Source organism: Arvicanthis niloticus, unplaced genomic scaffold, assembly GCF_011762505.2.
Source record: "Arvicanthis niloticus isolate mArvNil1 unplaced genomic scaffold, mArvNil1.pat.X pat_scaffold_362_arrow_ctg1, whole genome shotgun sequence".
Taxonomy (NCBI): Eukaryota; Metazoa; Chordata; class Mammalia; order Rodentia; family Muridae; genus Arvicanthis; species Arvicanthis niloticus.
In genome coordinates, this window is record NW_023046014.1 from 64,611 (window position 1) to 83,366 (window position 18,756).

The 18,756-nt window shown below is 42.8% G+C and overlaps 2 protein-coding genes, 1 long non-coding RNA gene and 1 other non-coding gene across 4 annotated transcripts; 1 reads left to right on the forward strand and 3 right to left on the reverse strand.

Annotated features, from left to right (window-relative positions):
- Positions 1 to 141: 141 nt before the first annotated feature.
- Positions 142 to 1,320, reverse strand: LOC117701972 (histone H2A type 1-B-like). Its single transcript, XM_034493373.2, has one exon. It carries the CDS (start codon positions 1,179 to 1,181, stop codon positions 786 to 788), a length of 396 nt encoding a protein of 131 aa, XP_034349264.1. The 5' UTR covers positions 1,182 to 1,320; the 3' UTR covers positions 142 to 785.
- A 130-nt stretch (positions 1,321 to 1,450) lies between these two features.
- LOC117701973 (histone H2B type 1-C/E/F/G/I) lies at positions 1,451 to 1,878 on the forward strand. The gene has a single exon (XM_034493374.2). The coding sequence runs from the start codon at positions 1,479 to 1,481 to the stop codon at positions 1,857 to 1,859; it is 381 nt and encodes a 126-aa protein (XP_034349265.1). The 5' UTR covers positions 1,451 to 1,478; the 3' UTR covers positions 1,860 to 1,878.
- Positions 1,879 to 6,069: 4,191 nt separating this feature from the next.
- On the reverse strand, positions 6,070 to 9,510 carry LOC143433901 (uncharacterized). Its single transcript, XR_013070287.1, has 3 exons — positions 9,347 to 9,510; positions 9,116 to 9,249; positions 6,070 to 8,444 (listed from the first exon to the last, which is right to left on the reverse strand). It is a non-coding gene; the product is annotated as an uncharacterized LOC143433901 (long non-coding RNA).
- A 7,705-nt stretch (positions 9,511 to 17,215) lies between these two features.
- Trnal-uaa (transfer RNA leucine (anticodon UAA)) lies at positions 17,216 to 17,298 on the reverse strand. The gene has a single exon. It is a non-coding gene; the product is annotated as a tRNA-Leu (tRNA).
- Between the last annotated feature and the right edge of the window lie 1,458 nt (positions 17,299 to 18,756).

An 18,756-nucleotide genomic window follows, 5' to 3' on the forward strand; every position in this document is an offset into this window, starting at 1 on the left:
CAGTCAAAGTAGGTGTGGCCAGGGGAGGTGCTTGTGGCAAATCTAACAGATTTTTAAATGGGAAAGACGCTAATTCCATCAATTCCGCACACCAGTTTTTCATTAGCATTTTTTTTTTTTTAATTTACGTACATCAAGCAATGCAACACTCATAAGTATGGGCTTTTACCTTGTTCATTAAATGTGATCACTACGTCCTTATGAAACAAAATTTATTATAGTATGCAGAGGATAAATGTAACTTTTATATTAACACTATGTGGGAATAAGTGCACTAAGTTTAAAGACAAGGTTCCGACTTTGAATAATTTATGTCCCTTCTCTCCCAACAACACAAAGTTGTGCAGCACATAGCGCCGGCCAGTAATGGTGGCACGTGCCTTTAAACTCTGCACTAAGCCGGCAGAAGCAGGCTGATGTATGAGTCCATGGCAGAACTGTCTACAGAAGTTGCAGGACACGGGGCTGAACTCAGAGAAAGCGTCTCGAAAATCGAAAGAAAAGCAAAACAGAGCTATAGCTATAGATTCCTATCAACACTTAATGCCATGCTTAAGGGGAAAACTAGTTCTTACATTTGGGTCCATACATGCCAGTCTCCCTTGGGCAGAAACCGCCAACTATTGTCTTAAAATTAACTTACAGAACTCCGGTTCTATAAACTTTCCCACCACTATACCGCGCATGAAATGACACCGGGTTTTGATTAAAGTGTTCAGTTCTTTAAAGACAATGTGGATGGCTCTGAAAAGAGCCTTTTTCTTCATGTTGGACCAAAGTATGCCTTATTTTCCTTTGGCCTTGTGGTGGCTGCTCTCGGTCTTCTTAGGCAGCAGCACGGCCTGGATGTTGGGCAAGACGCCGCCCTGCGCGATGGTCACGCGGCCCAGCAGCTTGTTGAGCTCCTCGTCGTTGCGGATGGCCAGCTGCAGGTGGCGCGGGATGATGCGCGTCTTCTTGTTGTCGCGGGCCGCGTTGCCCGCCAGCTCCAGGATCTCGGCCGTCAGGTACTCCAGCACGGCCGCCAGGTACACCGGGGCGCCGGCGCCCACCCGCTCCGAGTAGTTGCCCTTGCGGAGCAGCCGGTGCACGCGGCCCACGGGGAACTGCAGGCCGGCCCGGGAGGAGCGGGTCTTGGCCTTGGCACGAGCCTTGCCACCCTGTTTGCCGCGTCCAGACATTGCGAAAGACAGAAAGCCACTAACAACTAGGTAGCACAAGACTGGAGGAGCTTAGTATTTATAGGATTCTCTGGGCGCGAAAAAGAGCCTATGCGATTGGCTGACTTCTCCTTTTCTTATCTAGACCAATTGGAAGCGTTCCGGCACGCAGTTCTCTTGAGCTTGAGTTTGGATGCCGTCATGAACATCGCGAACCAATCATACATGCGCTTTCCTATGCCTCATTTGAATAAGGACTGTTAAAATAGAGAGCGCACGCCTGCTTCCGTGCTAGAGTTCTAGAGTTCCAGTCTCACCATGCCTGAGCCTGCGAAGTCCGCTCCCGCCCCGAAGAAGGGCTCCAAGAAGGCCGTGACTAAGGCGCAGAAGAAGGACGGCAAGAAGCGCAAGCGCAGCCGCAAGGAGAGCTACTCGGTGTACGTGTACAAGGTGCTGAAGCAAGTGCACCCTGACACCGGCATCTCGTCCAAGGCCATGGGCATCATGAACTCGTTCGTGAACGACATCTTCGAGCGCATCGCGGGCGAGGCGTCGCGCCTGGCGCATTACAACAAGCGCTCGACCATCACGTCCCGGGAGATCCAGACGGCCGTGCGCCTGCTGCTGCCCGGGGAGCTGGCCAAGCACGCCGTGTCCGAGGGCACCAAGGCCGTCACCAAGTACACCAGCTCCAAGTGAGTCAGTCATCATCTAACTCACTCCTAACCCAACGGCTCTTTTCAGAGCCACCTACACTTTCAGCGCAAAAAAAGCTGTTGCACTTGCGTTTTTTCCTGTAGTCAGTTTGGGGTTCTGGGCATGGAGATCTGCAGTTTTTACCACTCAGTGGTTTTTGAGTGGGTCTGTAGGTACCTTAGAAGCAGCTCCTAGTGTTCGGCCGAGGACTGCCTTGTTCGAAGACATGAGAAGAAAGCAGGTAAGTCTCTGGTCTTCTTTCGTTTAGCTGTTGAATCAAATTGAAAATCAGTTGACAATTAAACCAAAGGGTAAGGCAAAGAAGGCAGTTGTGGCTATTGTCCTTAACGGGGTGCTATTGGCCCAGTGAAAGGCATCAAGATTAACATGCAGATATTTAGTAAATTGTTCTAAAGGGTCAGTATTTTAGCTAAAGGCCTAACCTTTGAGCATTCTTTCGTCCGGCTTTTTTGAGCGTACAGAGATATTATCCGTGTATTCCTGCCCTAATTTGTTTTAAGGCTCGACTAGAGAATAGTGTACACGAGTTGGCCCCATGGATGTCTTTATTTCCGGAGTAAGATTATGCTTGATGTAGGCTCAGGGATGTCAATGGTGTAGCCAAGAAAAGATCCATCGAGATGTTTTTTCGATTGCTACCTAGGAAGTTGCATATGTAAAAGCTGGAATTCAATTACAACTTAGGTTGGCTTAGGAATGGAAGGACTAGCCTTGGGCCCCAGCTTTAGTGCTCACTGGGTATACATCCGTAGAACGAATATGCGGTTAGCACATTACACACCAAGTGACATCACAGGTTTTTTTCAAAAGGACCAATGAGTTAACATCTCACGTTCTTCCAACTAATGATTTCTCAAGATACTAAATCGAAATTTTTTTTTTGTTTCTTTGTTTTTGGTTTTTTGTTTTTTCGAGACAGGGTGTCTCTGTGTAGTCCTGGCTGTCCTGGAACTCACTATGTAGACCAGGCTGGCCTCGAACTCAGAAATCCGCCTGTCTCTGCCTCCCAAGTGCTGGAATTAAAGGCGTGAGCCACCGCCGCCCGGTTTAAATCGAAATTTTTAATCCACCCCCCCCCCCCGCCCCCAACACATACACCGAAGCTGCCGGTGTTTTCCTAAACATTTGCCACCCAGTTAAAATTGCTTTCAATACCTACTATTCACCTAGTAAGCTTAGTAGGGTAAGAATGGAAAATCATGAATAAGCCGCCCTGACCATTATTCTCAGTCATTGCTGGTAGCCTGTAAATTGGCAAAACTTTGAAGGAAAAATTTAGTAATATCTGTTGGTAGTTAAATATGTAGATATCTTTTATAACCTGAAATTCTACATCTAGAAATTTACTGGTTCTGGAAAATGTGTAAAATGTATGTTTGATCGATGTTAGCATTCCTTCTAAGCTCCGTCCTACCGGTTCTGTTTCTTTCCGCAGCATAGTTTGTAATTCAAAAGACCAGAAGTAACCTGATCAGTAGTAAATTAAGTGCAGCATTGTGTTTGAAAAAACAGATAAAAAGGTAACTTTTCACAATAATTATTAATTCTTATGCTAGATAATGCTTTTCAAAGTCCTTTATGGGAATTAAGTCATTTCTTTTTTGTTTTGTTTGTCTTGAAAAACTGAAAGTTTCTCTGTGTAGCCTTAGCTGTCCTGGAACTGACTGTAAATCAGACTGTCCTTGAACTCAGAGATCCACCTGAGTGCTGGGATTAAAGGTGTGTGCCACTACCCCCAGTTTGGGTAATTTTCTTTTCATTATATCCTTTTAAGAATTATACTTGTGCCTATACTACAGATCACAAGGCATGTACGTGTTCAATGACAGTTAAGAAATTGCTTGAGTTTGCATAGCTAATAAATAGAAACTGGTTTAAGAACTTTCAGAATGCTTGCTTTATGCCACTGTCTAAATGCTGGTGTGTGATGAGTGTCTTCAAGACACAAGACAGTTACAACTAGTAGCACTGTGAGCCTGTGTATGTTTTTGTGAATGTGACCTAGCCCTGAGCCTTACAGGATGCTTTGTGGAAAGGAAGAGAGTGGAAACGCCCTCTGCAGTCACCTACTTGCAGGCATCTTTGAGACTTCATCATCAGCTTTCACTGACACAAAGGACGAGGTTGGGAGCCGATAATAAACACCCTGTGTATGTAGATCATGGGCACTTCTCTTGCTAAGACTGGAGACCTTCAATGAGAAGAAAATCCTGTTTTACAACCAAGAGGACCCGCCTGAGGAAAATGGGAAGAATTAAGTATTCCCCTTTAGGAGGTAGGAACCATGAAAAGCCCCTCCCTCACTGGTAAGCCTGTCCACTTGGTCTTTTTGGGAAAACAACTTCCTTCCTCTTCAAGTCTCCCTTTTCCTGTCAGGAATCAAAATCTCAATCTTCCTTGGCCTGACACCCCAGACATTCTGTCTCTTTAATGAAACCCTATACCTCACCCATACAGACTTCCACTAGTGAGCCTTTCCAGTTGTTTGGTTGGTTTGGTTTTTACTTTATCTTTGTCTCTCCTATATCCACCTTCCCTATAGCTGCCAACTCTGGTGTTTCCTGTCTCAAAAGTCAATAAAATTTCATAGACTATCCTTCTGAGTCAACTTTAAACTTCTTTTATAGATGAGATCAAGAACCTGTGCAGGGACCATGAGTTCCCTAATAACAGGAGAACCTTAAATAAATTTGTTTTCTTCTTCTGGCCTCTACCCCACTTTTGATGATAAGTGTCTTTTTATGTGTTTATTCACAGAAACTGAAGGCTTGCAAAAGGCCTCGCCTCCTACACTGCTCCCATGAGGTTGTGTTTACTGATCACAGATCTGTAGATAAATCTGTATATCACAGAAGCAAGGGCCTGAGATCTGACTTTATCCATTAGGGTGTCTTCGTAGCAATGTTTCCTTCAGCATTTGTTTTTCACCAACGGTATGATCAGATATAGCAAGCCAACAACTCTAGCAGGTTGCTTGCATCTGAGAAGTATATCTATGCTACAAAAACCCACAAGACATAGTAATAAAGAAGCTGGAGCAATAGATAGGTCGGCAGTTCAGGGCCCTTACTACTTTTCACAAGGACTTGAGCTCAGTTCCCAGCACCGCTGTCAAGTGTCTCACAATCAACTGTAACTGCAACTCCAAGGCATCCAACACCCACCTCTGGCCTAGGACACCCACACACACGGCATACATTCACACAAGCCAACAAATGAAAATAAAATGAAAGCCCCAACGACCAAATGTACCAAGTTGGTTTTATTGGGAGGTGGGGGAGGAATATATATAAAATTTCCACAAGTATTATAACCAAATTCTATCTCTTTGCCCTTTCTTCAAATCTATAAGGGGGGGAGAGATTAATTTTAAAACAAAAACATTTGTGGCTATAACATTGAATTCCTGAGTAGTATTCCCTATAATTCACTCAGAACTTGGAAAATTTAGCACAGTTCAGGTTCTGAAGTATACTGACCTGGAATCTCAGTGCTTGTATGAACAGAATATGGCCTTAACACTTTTTTAAAAAATATTCTCACATGTGTAGGAACTGGTACAAGAAGAAATAGGAAAACAAGAAACCAGAAGCATAACTAAGCAGATGAATCCAATCCTCCAAATTTGGGCCCTCATTTTTTTTTTTTTTTTTGAGACAGGGTTTCTCTCTGTAGCCCTGGCTGTCCTGGAACTCACTCTGTAGACCAGGCTGGCCTACGAACTCAGAAATCCGCCTGCCTCGGCCTCTCAAGTGCTGGGATTAAAGGTGTGCGCCATCAGCTCCCAACTTGGGCCCTCATTTCTTCCCGTGCCTCTCTACAAATTGAAGCAGAACTTAGAACTTTTAGACCCTTGGTAACAAAAAGCAGACATCTGAGGATTCAAGGCCACAGAAAGTAGTCGCACAAGCACCAAGGCAGAAGACACTTTGACTGTTAGGTGAACATGTACAACTAAACTGAACTCACTACTTTATCTGCCTGGAGTGGGAAACCATCCTGGTTTCAGAAAGCTTTATAATTCAAGTAACACAATTTCTACAATGAAAAGTGAGTAAGTATTACAGATTAAGGAGAAATGAGTATTACAGGAAAACAACACAGGGGATTATGTTCCTCCCAGAAGCGATAGATATTTAAAAATTTAAAACCCAGTACCAGACATGGGATACTTCTACTTGAGTTGTTGGTCAGAGGTATACCAGAGAGCACCCCAAAAATTCAGCTATTGCTATTGGTTTGGGTTGCCCACCACAACTCAATGGAAAGACTCCAAAACTAAGGACACTACACATTTTGGACATGGGACATGGAGAAATCAAGAAGGTACTCACCAGAACTCTTCCTTTTGATTGGCTAGCTTGGGAGGGTGCTGGAGTAATTAACAGTCTTACTTAGCTGTTAACTCTGTAAACTATAATAATGACTTGTATAGCAAGATATGTCCATGGGTGTAATCATACATAAATATTATGGAGAAAATCAATCATTTTCTGATTGGATATAAGGCTGTCTCCACAAGAAGAAACACATCACATGCCCAATACTATAAACCTGACCAAGAACCCATCAGGGAGCTCAGAAGGTCCAGGAGAGAATCTCCTATTTGTCTGTTAAATGGACATAAAACCAAGCTCTCACCTTCCTACTCATAGACGGGTGCAGCCCCCAGGTCTTATCAGAGAAGTTTCTTTGTGCAGTGTGTAACCGTGGTCCTTTGTCCCGGCCTCTTTTTTGTCCCAGAATAACAACTAAAACCCAGTTCTCTATGAGTAAATATCTAGACCATAAACTTCTGCTCATTCCCCTGCAAGCTTGTAACTTATACAACCCATTTATTCTAGTCTTTGCCACATGGTTACCTCTCAGTTTCATGCATCTGACTTCCTCAGAATTCAGGGTGAATCTCCCACCTCTGTCTAACTCTTAGAGTTCCAATTTCTCTCTACCAGAACTCCCACCTTTTATTTCCTGCTTCAGCTAATAGGCCATCAGCTTTTTATTGACAGGTGATGTTTGCATACCGTACACAAGAGATTCTTTCTACATCTGAGGAGAGATAACCAACCACATGGCAGACATAGACTAGAGTAAATGGCTCGTATAAGTTACAAGCTAGCTGGGAAACGGACCAAAGCTCATGGCCTAGGCATTTATTCTGAATTAAGTCTCAGAGCTGTTATTCTGGGAATAAAGAGACCAGGTAGAAAAGACAAACGTTACAGCGGTGGACGCTGGTTAACACAGAAACTCAACAAGTTGTCAAAGTACAAAGAATATTGTGTCAGTAAAGTGTTCAGTCTCAGATGGGACATCTCTATCATATACACATTACCAAGGCTCGGGAATCATCATAGAAGAGAGGGCAGAAAGATGAAAAGCCGGAAGTCAGGGAGGACTACAGTGAGTCAGTGTAGGACCACTACATGCATGAAATCCCAGCAGCTCTGGTTGCCTGCACAATAAGATCTAACATGGAGTGGAAAGTGATTTGTGACCCTCACCCCTAAGGAGGCATGAACAGCTGATAGCTTCTGGGAAAGATATACTATTCTTTAAGGGTGTGGTCGATTGACCACACTCCAAAGGATGACCCCACACCTAGGAGCCCACAGGAAGTACAGACTGGATTTGACAGGTTTTTAGGGTCCAAGAATCACTGAGGGAAGACCCCAGACTCAAATAGTATGCAAAGTCAAAGAATGTTTATTCTGCAGAAATTACCAGCATACACAGGTCAATTATTCAGCAAAATGGCGACCACTCAATGAGCTTGTAGGTCCCTTTTTATGCCGGGCTAGGGGATTTTCCAGAAATGTTGGGTAACCTCTAATATGATTGGTAGGGACAAAGCAGTGACATTAGTACAATTTCAGTTGGCTACTACGTTAGAATCTCTAGATTTGGTGAGACTTTGGAGAATTTCAGAAACCAGCTCTGTTCTGGCCTTGTTATCTTCTCTGGCCAGGTGTCACAGGAGCTGACTAAAGATCCATTGCCAGCGGCTCTCTCTGAGGAGTCCAGCTGGCTTCTCAGGGAATTGAAAATTTTTATTCCCAAGGTTTTTGTTTCTTAGTGAACATCTCAGGTTAGTGTATCAGGGGGCACAAAGTTTCAGGAGTAGAAAGGTGGACGTGGGTCTGTAAGGAGTTGGCAGAGGAGTGAGGAATAAATATGATCAAAATATATTGTATGAAATTCTCAAATAATCCAGCCTGGAGCGAGCAGGGCCAGAGCAAGAGGGAAAAGGGAAGGGGAGAAAAAGAAAAGAAAATAAATAAATGAATGAATGAAATTCCCAATTAATAAAACTGATTTTAAAAGTAATGGTTTTGCCAGATTTTTTAAAAGAATACTACAGAACCTATGGTGAGGTATTTTTCTTAGATTATACTTATTATACCAGATTATACTGATAGGCTTTTTTTTTTTTTAACATTTCACAATTTGTTCCACTCTTGCAGACACAGAGTCACCAATGTTGAAGCAGGCATCGTTTGCAGAGGATGCATGAGTATTTAGTAATCCCATCAGGAGTCTGCAGCCTCGAAAGTTCACTGACCCGTGCTGGGAAAGGGAGGCAACAGAAAGTGATTATTTAAGTAAAATTTCTGATTGGAGATTTCTTCTCGATGCTATTTCATTACATGTCAATCCAAAACTCAGTGGCATAAAAGCAGCATGTATCATTAACCCTGGGTTAGCAATTGCCATAATCCTGGATTTTAGAGTCAGTGATTAGGGCAGATCACAGCTGGAATATGTGTGATTTTCAGACTCTGATAGAAAGCAGCTTGGGATACTCATGTGTGGGGAGCCAAACCCAGGAAATTACCTGCTGTTCTGGGAAACCTAGTCAATACAAGATTAGGAAAGGACGTTCGCAGGTTTCAGGTCCCAGGAACTTAAAGAACAGAACGTCTGGCATTTCCTGGGAGCAGCATGTTATAATAGTGGAATGATTTAGGGCAATAAGGATATTGGGATGGTCTTGGTGGGATGGCCCTAGGCAATGACCCTCGCCCAAACGTCCCGGTTTGCTGTGTCTTTATAACCTGCCCCCAAAAGTAAAGTTTCAGAGCTTGATCAGAACCTCAGACAAGCTCTCATTCTTTGTGTCTCTTGTCCCTTCATTCTTTCGCCCCCTTCCCTAGGGTCTCGTCGAATCCCCGCGGGCTGGGGCATTCATGGGATATCCCCTAAAGACCGGAGTTAACATTAAACCTGTCCACACATACCTGGCAACTGATGTTGACAGTGGGCTGGGACTCTCAGACAACTGACCATCACGGTGATCTCCGTCAGAGAGATAGATTTGACATGAGAAAGCTCAAGCTTGGGAAAGTGAATCCCCAAGTGTGAAGCTGTGAACCTTCATTTGAAAATGAAAGTAAAAGTCATAACAGGTCCTACCTTGTATTTGAGAGGAAGCGTCAATAGAAGGGACAGACAAGCAAGGATTACACTACCAGAGACAGGATTCCCAGAAAACCTGGCAAAACATTCAACAAAGCTGGGCTGTCCTCAGCCTCATTCTCGTGGTAGAGCTGTCCTTAGCTCCACGGAAGTTTAGCCTCTTTGACCTTGTAAAATGTGAAGTCAATTTTACGCTCTAAACAAGCAAAACCCATGTATTATCAACATATCCCACAAGAGGGCGATAGAGTTTCACTTTAAGTAACAAAATGCAGTCAGAGGTGTGTCAGGGATGAGTTAGCGCCTTCAGGAAAATCTCTTTTGGACAACATACCTGCTGATCCCATTGCGTAATATTTAGTCCTCTGAACTTTGAATCCAGGGATTCGGGCTCAAATACTACTGGAGCATCTCATGTTTTTCATTATCAAATAATGTCATTCCTTGAAACTTGCACGTGTCCCAGTATTAACCACTAAAACCCCCCACTACAAGTGTTCACAACCAACACTAGTTTCATCAGCCCTCAAAAATGTGAGCTTATGTGTCTAAGGAGAAATCAACACTGCAGGGAGCCTGCCCGATTCCTGGAATCCATGTTCTTGTGTGAGAAAAGTTGTGTTTCTGGTGTCCCCTTATTACTGGAAAAGAATACACATGTGCATTTTAAATAAATGCCTACTTCCCCCCCCTCCGCCCCCATGTTCTAATTATTTGCCCTACGGCTAGAAAGCAGTATCTGAGAAGTGAGAAGTATCTAACGTGAAGGCAATAAACTTGAGACACACTGTGCTCTTCTCCCAGACTCCACACAATAAGGAGCCCAGTGAATACGTCATTCTTGGTCAGGCCACTGTGGCCAGTCAAGCTGCCAGCTTCTTGGGCTGTTTCTCTGATTTCGGTGAGGTAAAGCCTCTGCAGCTGAAAATCACTTTGAATGTGCCACAACACAAAATCATAGACATACTGAAAAACATGAACTGTTTGGAGTCCTTTTGGGATTTTTGTAGAAAGGATTTTTTGTCTTTTTGTTTGTTTGTTTCTGTTTTTTGTTTTTTTCTAAACAAGTTGCACAATTGCCTGTTTTCCCTACTGAGAACTCTGTAGATAGCAGCATCCTGAGATCGTGTCAAAGTTGGACCCAGCTAACAGGCTCTCCCCCTTGTGTGTTTTAATCATTGCTCTTATCAAGATTCTCCATTCACCCTTCAAATACTAACTCCGACCTTCCAGACTGCCCACGTCATTTCCGCACAGACTTGCCCGTTATGGGGCTTAGGTCCTCCACCTGTTGTTTCCCTTTTCACACTGTCCTCAAGGTCTAACTCTGGCATCATAAACCTCTCCTCCCTAACCCACGAAGCATGTGCCTAAAGGAAAGCCAGGACTGTGTTTTGGTTTTAGCTCCAGTCTTCCCACAAGTGGCTCACAGTAGGAGTTCAAAATTCAGTTTGGGAATGGAGACCCCTGGTGGATTCACAGGCCCAGCCTTTATTGTAAAATTAGTGGAAAGTATATGTCCTTTTACCATTGATCAGTTAGCTCTGTCCCTAGGGGGTCTGACTGATTCTAAAATTGGTTAGGGCTCTGGAGACTTCACAGGGTGGTTACTTACATGAGTAAGCTACCTATTCTTGCTTCAGGCCAGATGATTGTCATGGTATCCTCAGATTGGCTACCCCGAGGCTGTGGCTGACTGACCACAGGTTCAGGATCCATGCTCTCATTTTCTGGGAAACGAAAACTTAGGCGAAGTCTCCCCAATTGCCCATTTGTAGCCTGTCAGCCTGGCTCTGGCTAACTCTTATTCCAAATGTACATCCACTCACAGAACACATCTTGCCCCAAAGCTGGGAAAGTCTCCCTGGGAGTGAATTACAACTATGTCTTAAAGGTGGTATTGAGCCCCTATATTTTTAATAATTTTGGTTAAGACCTCACCTGGGGGTGGGGGAGAAGGCTCCTTTAAGCCACCCAGCCTGAACCCCCACCCCAACCCCCACTCTTAGGCAGCCATCCTGGAGGGTCCACTCTTAGCTGTAGAAGGCTCTAACCCTGGAAGAAGCCAAACCTCTAGAAGACACTAACCATATGTGGTTAAAGTGAAGGGGTTTTTATTATTATTATTATTATTATTATTTATTATTATTATCCCTGGAACACAGTCAGCAAGACTGTAGACTCAATGCACCTGTCTCCATTCTGGATGTAAGAAGACAAACCTCTAGATTTATTCACTCTTGACTCTTCCAGGTCAGTCCGTTCCACAGTTTGCTCTCAGCAGGAGTCTGAGAGTGGTCCTGGAGACAGCAGGAGAACAATCCCTGCAGTGCCCCAGAGCACCCGCTTGAGGGCCCAGTCCCCCAGTTCTACCAGTGGTACAATTTTGGTCACCTATTGCACAGCATCAATGTTTACTGGTTTTGAAAAAGGGATGAACTAGTGTGTTTACATTTGGCTGGTTGTGTTACAGGAAGGCTACAGAGCTTTCCCCACGTGAGTCTGAAATCCACCTCATCTAAGGACCTTTTCCTTTGTCTCCATCAGAGTTTAGTAGCTTGTAATTTTCCTTCCTGCTTAATCTATATATGTATATTACATGAATGTATGCATATATATATATATAATATATATATATATATATATATATATATATATTTGTATGTATCTATATGTATCTAACCTATATGTGTGTATGGACATGAATGATGTATATATTTATATGTGTGTGTATCTATATGTATAGAGACAGACAGAGAGACAGACAGACAGACAGACAGACAAACAGACAGACAGATGGACGAATTTATCCTGACTATTCTCAATCGGACTTTGCTACAATTGGGGAAAACCCACTTGTAAAAACAATGGCCATGAAGGAAATCCAATAGGGCGCTCAGTGGCGGGCGTTGATTGAAGTTTTGTTTTTTTGCTGAGGTGGCTGGCGCTAGAGGGAGCACTTTCTCCACCGGAGGGTCGGGAGGTGCTCGGAGTTTGCCTTGGTGACCTGGGAAGCCACACTATCCCCTAATCCAAAAACTTCAATGTCTGCTCAAACCACCGCCGCTAGACAGGCGACTACTCCATCTCGGCTTCCCAAAGCAAAGCTGGTCAAACGCTGAGGAACACGCTGGTCGCCATCTTATGCTCTCTTCAGGTGTTCCGCCGGCCAAAGCCACCGGAAGGAGTCTGGAGTCTGTGAAGCTAGAAAATATCCAGACTCCAGAGGGAGCAAATTCAGAAAGGGAGAGGGTAGAAAATGTGAGGATGACAATATATGAGGTTATAATGTATGTATATGTGCATATGAGAGAGTGTGTGCGTGAAAGTGTGTATAAGAAAAAACGCTCTCCTTCAGGACGGTGCCGGTGCCCAGGTAGATGGTTCCACACCTACACCTGAACAATCAATATGCAACCATCTGCTCGGCATGGTAGCCAAATCCCGTGTCCCTAGAATTATGAGATCTAAAGCAGAAGAATCTATGATTTTGAGGACAACCGATGTGACATATCAAAACCCTGTCTCAAAAAAAAAAAAAAAAAACAATCAAATAAATAAAACAACTACTATCAACATTCACTACTAATTTTATAAATACACGGACACCAAATAGAAGCTCAACAACCTGTGTGACTCTCTAAGTAAGTGATAACAGAAAGCATTTGACAAGAAAATGTCTCCAATTTTATACAAATGACAAGAAAATGTAAATAAAATTCATTATTGACAGCAGAGTCCAATTAATTTTACATGTGCCTTTGTACTGGCTATAAAGGGGTGTTTTATTAGCTGTTTCCTATCATGTTTGGGTTGGTTTGTTGTTGTTGTTTTGGTTTTGGTTTGAAGGCTTGTTTTGTTTTGCTTTTCAAAAATGTCAGCAAGTGTCTGTGGAGTTTTGGTGCACAAGGTTGTGCTTTAATGTATTCTCCTGTTCTATCATTTGCTGGTGCTTTTCAGAGCATTTCCTGGAATCTAATTTGGACTTGGAAAGGAGGGTGTATAAAATGGGTCTTCTGAGTTATCATAATATGTATTACTTTAAAGAAGAATGCACAGCACGCAACCCCTGCCTTGAACTGGTCTGACAGGAACTAATGAGCGAGAATCAAGAGTATAAAGAGCATAGATTTACAACAAGGCAGAAGAAGTCAATGAAGCTATTTTCCAAAATGAGATAAAGAAACAAGATCATATTCGACTTTAGTCTCTATTCTAGACTTCTGAAGATACAGGATTAATTTGTTGAAATAAATGCAGGATTTATACTTTTCCCAAGGAATATTTGCCTGCGTTTGAAATAAGTGATCAGGAGTTTTGCAAGCACTTCAAAAATAAAAAAGATAAGCAAGGAAATTGTACAAGCCAGGCCCAGCCAAAAACTCTAAATGGATTTGACAGAGAAAGACAGGAAATGGCATGAACAGATAGCACATATTGTCTGGGAAGCTGTACTCTGGACATCATGTTTTTTAAAAAGAACAAAAACAACAAACAAACAAACAACAACAACAAAACACCTCCATTTGAAGGCTTTGATCTCTTGTCCTTTAAGTTATGGGCCCTGTTTGTTTCTGCTGAGCTACACTGCGAAAGATTCAGAATAAATAAATCTGCCACCCAAATAATCAGCCCTTAAGGCCCAGAGAACTTGGTTCAAACACAAACACTTGGGTTGTTTGTGTTTGTTTGTCTTGTTTTTTTCTCTTCTTGGTTTTTATTTCTCTTCTGTTTCTTCTCCCCCTGAGTTTTTTTTTTTTTTTTTTTTTCTTTCCTTCCCTCTTTTCCCTTCTAAGATGGAATCTCAAAGCTGGGTGCATGCCTTGAATCCCAAGCAGATGCAGAAGGATCTCTGAGTTTAAAGGCTGCCTGGTCTACATAGTTCCAGGACAGCCATGGCTTCATAGTTAGAACCGGTCTTGAAAAATGACCCCCATCCCCACAAACAAAAAACAAAAACCAACCAACCAACAAACAAACAAAACCTCTCACATAACCCAGCACCCCTCCCGTCATCAACAACTTCTTAAATTGCTAAATAGTGGCATATCTTCCAAGACAAGTTGAACAGAGCCTATAGAAACTTAGAATCAAGAAAAGTTTAAAAATGAAACTTACTTCAGGGAGAAAGCATGCTATTCAGCCCATTCCCTGACCCAAAGGAAATGTCTTTCACAAAATTAGAAGCTTTTTTTTTTTTTTTTTTTTTTTTTTTTATTAGCAGAATGCCATTCTTGGGTACCTCATCGGCTCGCCAATATCTTTGTCAACAAGCTTATGAAAAAGAGTCATCCTGCCCCAAAATGGCCAGGAGGAAGTCAGAGCTTCCAGCTCAATGGACCATTTGCTGTGTCACCTAGCAGGAGCATGCATGGTTCTGGAGCCATAACTTCTGGGCCAGCAGAACTTAAGGCCATGGGAACAGAAAGTCAAAATTTCCAAAGAGAGTTGTTAGGCATGATTGTGAGTGGAACTCTCAGATCCACCCTTTAATTCCTGGCCCTGTCAATCCTGGCTACCGGAGGAAACCATACCATATATTGGACCCTGACTCAAACTGCTGTCTGGAGAACCCTAACAGGACCTTCCAGGCTATCGCCACCTAATTGATACTATAATTGTGTCTTCAAAAGGCCGTTCTAAGCCAGCTCCTTTAGGGTCATGGGAAACGTGGTAAGACCAGTAGGTGCCATGAGTCTCACTTCTCTGGCCATGCTTCTTGGTCAGAAGCTGTGCTGTGTAGACCATCATGACAGGACAGTGTAAGACATCCTGTAGGTCAGTGGACGGTGGTTTGCCTTACATGAGGGAAATGCAAATCCATAACCAGAATAAATACCTACTCCAGTAAGGACAAAGTGTCCTTTCCTCAGAGGATGTGGTACAATATAGTCCACCTACCACCAGCTCTCTGATGGTCACCTAGGCAACAGTGCTGTATCAGCAACTGGTCCGGTCAGCCTTGGTGTGTAGAAGTCCAGGTTTTGAGACTATGTGTAACCTCCATCTCTGCCACCATGGACACTTTTTCATGGACCTATTGGGTATTGACACAAATAACCAGGGAAAAAGGAAGACTGTCCAAAGAATGACCCATCCCACATAACTTGATTATTAACTCCTCCTCTGCTAAAGTCACCTTTCAACGAACACTAACATTGGACACAGTATCTTCACATCCTTTGCCCATTCAAAAAGATCTAGCCACACAGTTCTAGATGTCTTTTCTCAACAATCTTTCATTCATACTTTTTATAAGTCCCTGAATATCCATCTAATCAATTCATTGGCTGTATAACTCATGTATCAGTAAGCAATTGCACATCTGCCCCTCTCTCTCCTTCCTAGCTCTACTTCCTAGTATACTACGTACTACACTATTTGTGGTGGTTTGAATATGCTTGACCCAGGGAGTGGCACTAGTTGGAGGTATAACCTCATTGTAGTAGGTGTGGTCTTATTGGAGGAAGTGTGTCACTGTGGGGGGTGGGCTTTGAGAGCTTTCTCTTAGCTGCTTGAGGATGCCAGTCTTTTCCTGTTTGCCTTTAGAACAAGATATAGAAGGCCTGTGAATTTTGGATTTTATTTCTCATCTTATCATGTGCGTATATGTATTTTCAACAAATCCTTCTGTGCACTTAGTCCAACCAACAGAACGTCACCTACCAGTGCGATATTTTGAGGAAGAGACAGTTGATCAAGATCCTTTCTAACTAAGTTATGACACAGGCTGGAAAGTTAGTACATCCTTGGGGGAAATCTGTATAGTATACTACTGACTTTGCCAACTGAAAGCAATTGCTTGTGGTAGGCCTTGTGGACAGGTACTAAGGAAAGGGAGTTTTCTAGATCAATGGCCGCATGTCATTTACCAGGAGATGTGTTGGTCTGTGGAAGTAAGGATCTGGTACAGCAGTTGCAATCAGAGTCACTATTTGATTGTGAGATTAGTCAACTCTCATTTCTTCAGGATCCACCTGTCTTCTGCACAGGCCAGATGTGCTGGAAACTACTACCTCTGTATCTTTCAAGTTCTTGATGTAGGCACTAACTTCTTTAATCCTTCCAGGGATGCAATATTGGTTTTTGAGTCACCATTTTCCTTGGCAAAGGCAATTCCAGTGGCTTCCACGTGACCTTTCCAACCATAATAGCCTTCACTCTAAAGGTTCAAGGTCATGGAACCAATATCAGGCTTCTGCCAACTTCTAAGTATATCTATGTCATTTATTAATTCTTGGACTGGAGAAATGATTACAGGATGAGTTCAAGAACCACTGGACCCACCATAAGTTAGACTTCAGCCAAAACTCCATTAGCCATTTGGCCTCTCTAAATCCCTACTTTAACTGAAGGGGTACATGCTTCAGTGTCAATTCAGAAACAGTAGTAAATAGCTCCTAGAAAGTTATGTTGCTTCTTTTCCCCAATATACAGTTACCTTAGTATAGAGATATAGGTGCCCTCCGAGGAAGAATGGAAAAAAGGTTAACAGTAAAATTTTTATTAAATCTTTTAGCAAGGTCCCATCAGGGGTCCTGCCCTTTTCTTCATTCAGGGAATTCTGGGTCTGCAAAGTTCAAAGAACTGGAGTTTACTTCTGTAAAGATAAAAAGTGCAAAGGTTTGGCCAAACCTCTTGGAATGTTAAAAACTCAGGCAAACCGATGATGGTGGATAGTCTTCTCAAGTTGGAAACCTGAGAATATGGTTGTTGAAAACCATCGTCAAGCCACTGCCTCTGAAGTTGGAGCCATTATTGCCCAAAGCTGGGAAGACATAGGGGAATCGGGAAGCCAGCCAGTGCTACCAGGGTGTATTGTAAAGTAAGTAAATACAAAAGTAATACTCATTTGTAGGGAGGGTATGTAAACATACTTAAAAAAAAGTCTAGAGCCACCTCACAAGCTCGCCAGCTGCCGATACTGGGAGTGGGGTTCGAACCCACGCAGGCATCTGCCCATTGGATCTTAAGTCCAACGCCTTAACCACTCGGCCATCCCAGTCCTGCTGGCCAAGGCTGAACGATCATTCTCAATTCAATGTATAAACCTATGCTGAATCATTAAAGATTCTCCGAAATGTGGAATATGGTGACTACAATAGTGAAAGGTTTTTTTTTTTTTTTTTTTTTTTTTTTTTTTTTTTTTTTTTTTTTTTAACACGCTTTAAGAAATCGCTTTTCACGATTATCTCTAACGTTCCAAATAAATCCATTTTTCTTTGATATGCAAAGGAAAGCTACTGGAGTAGGGGGGAGGGGTTTGCATGGGGTTTTCAAAGAGCCTCCTGCCCCACAGGACTGGGATTACAGGAGTGTCCCCCCACCACACACACACACACACACACACACATGCTATATGTACTCGAGGTTGACCTCAAACTTAGAGGACCCCCTGCCTTTGCTCCTATAGTGTTGGCACAAAAGTGTGCCAGCAGGCCATGATCAAACCCAGGGCGTTAAGCAGGCTAATCAAGGACTGTGTTTGGTTATCTCAAAATTGAATTTTTTACTGTCTCCAGGTGTTGGAATTACAGGTATACCATCACAAGCAGTTTTTGCTTGTTTGATTGTTTTGTTTTATTTTGTTTTGTTTTGTTTTGTTATGATTCATCTGCTTTTTGTTGGGAATTTGTACTTTCATCTTACATATCTGGATATTCAGATTTAGAAGAATGATATTTGACATTTCCTACCCAAGAAATTTAACTCAAGGAAGCCCACCTGTTTGTTAATCTGGTTTAAATAATGTCATCCCAATACCAAATCCGAGTGTAGGAGAATGAGAGTCTTTTGCTTGTGAGAATGGCATAACTTGTGGGGTCTTATGGTTTAGTTGGTTAAAGTACCTGTCTGGCAAACAGACGAGCCTGAGTTTGAGTGCCAGCAGGTGCATATATCTGAGTACTAGGCATGCAACAGTAGTGGGAAAAATGAGTCCCTGTCCTCCCAGACTTTCTGGCACAGAGGGAAAAACTCCAGAAATGGGTTGTCTTTTCAAAGAGAAAATATTTATAGAGGGGGAAAAAAATGAAAACTTAAATTAGGGTGATCTTTAGGTTGTAAGTTTCACTTTAGGCAAATTCTTGGCACTGTGTGAAGTAACTGAGTTTTTGCCTAATGAAGCAACTTGATCCTGAGCTTTCATAACTGAATCACTTAGAAGAGGTGGTGATCAGAGCTAGCTATCCCTGTGAGTGGCTCTGGGGCACATACAGCACATGGGTGCAGGTGAATTTTGTACTTAGTTCACAAGGAACTATCAGCATCTATGCTGCAGACATCCCTCCTAGAGCTGAACTGTAGCTTCTTCTAAGTTTAACTGCTGCTTTCTACAGATCCAGAAAATGTACAATGTTAACATAGTTTGCTTTTTGATATCTTTCAAAAAGAAGGAAGAAAATGAAAAGAGTTAAGTGTGACTGCCATGATAACTGTCCTTCTGTACTCTAGGATATCACCA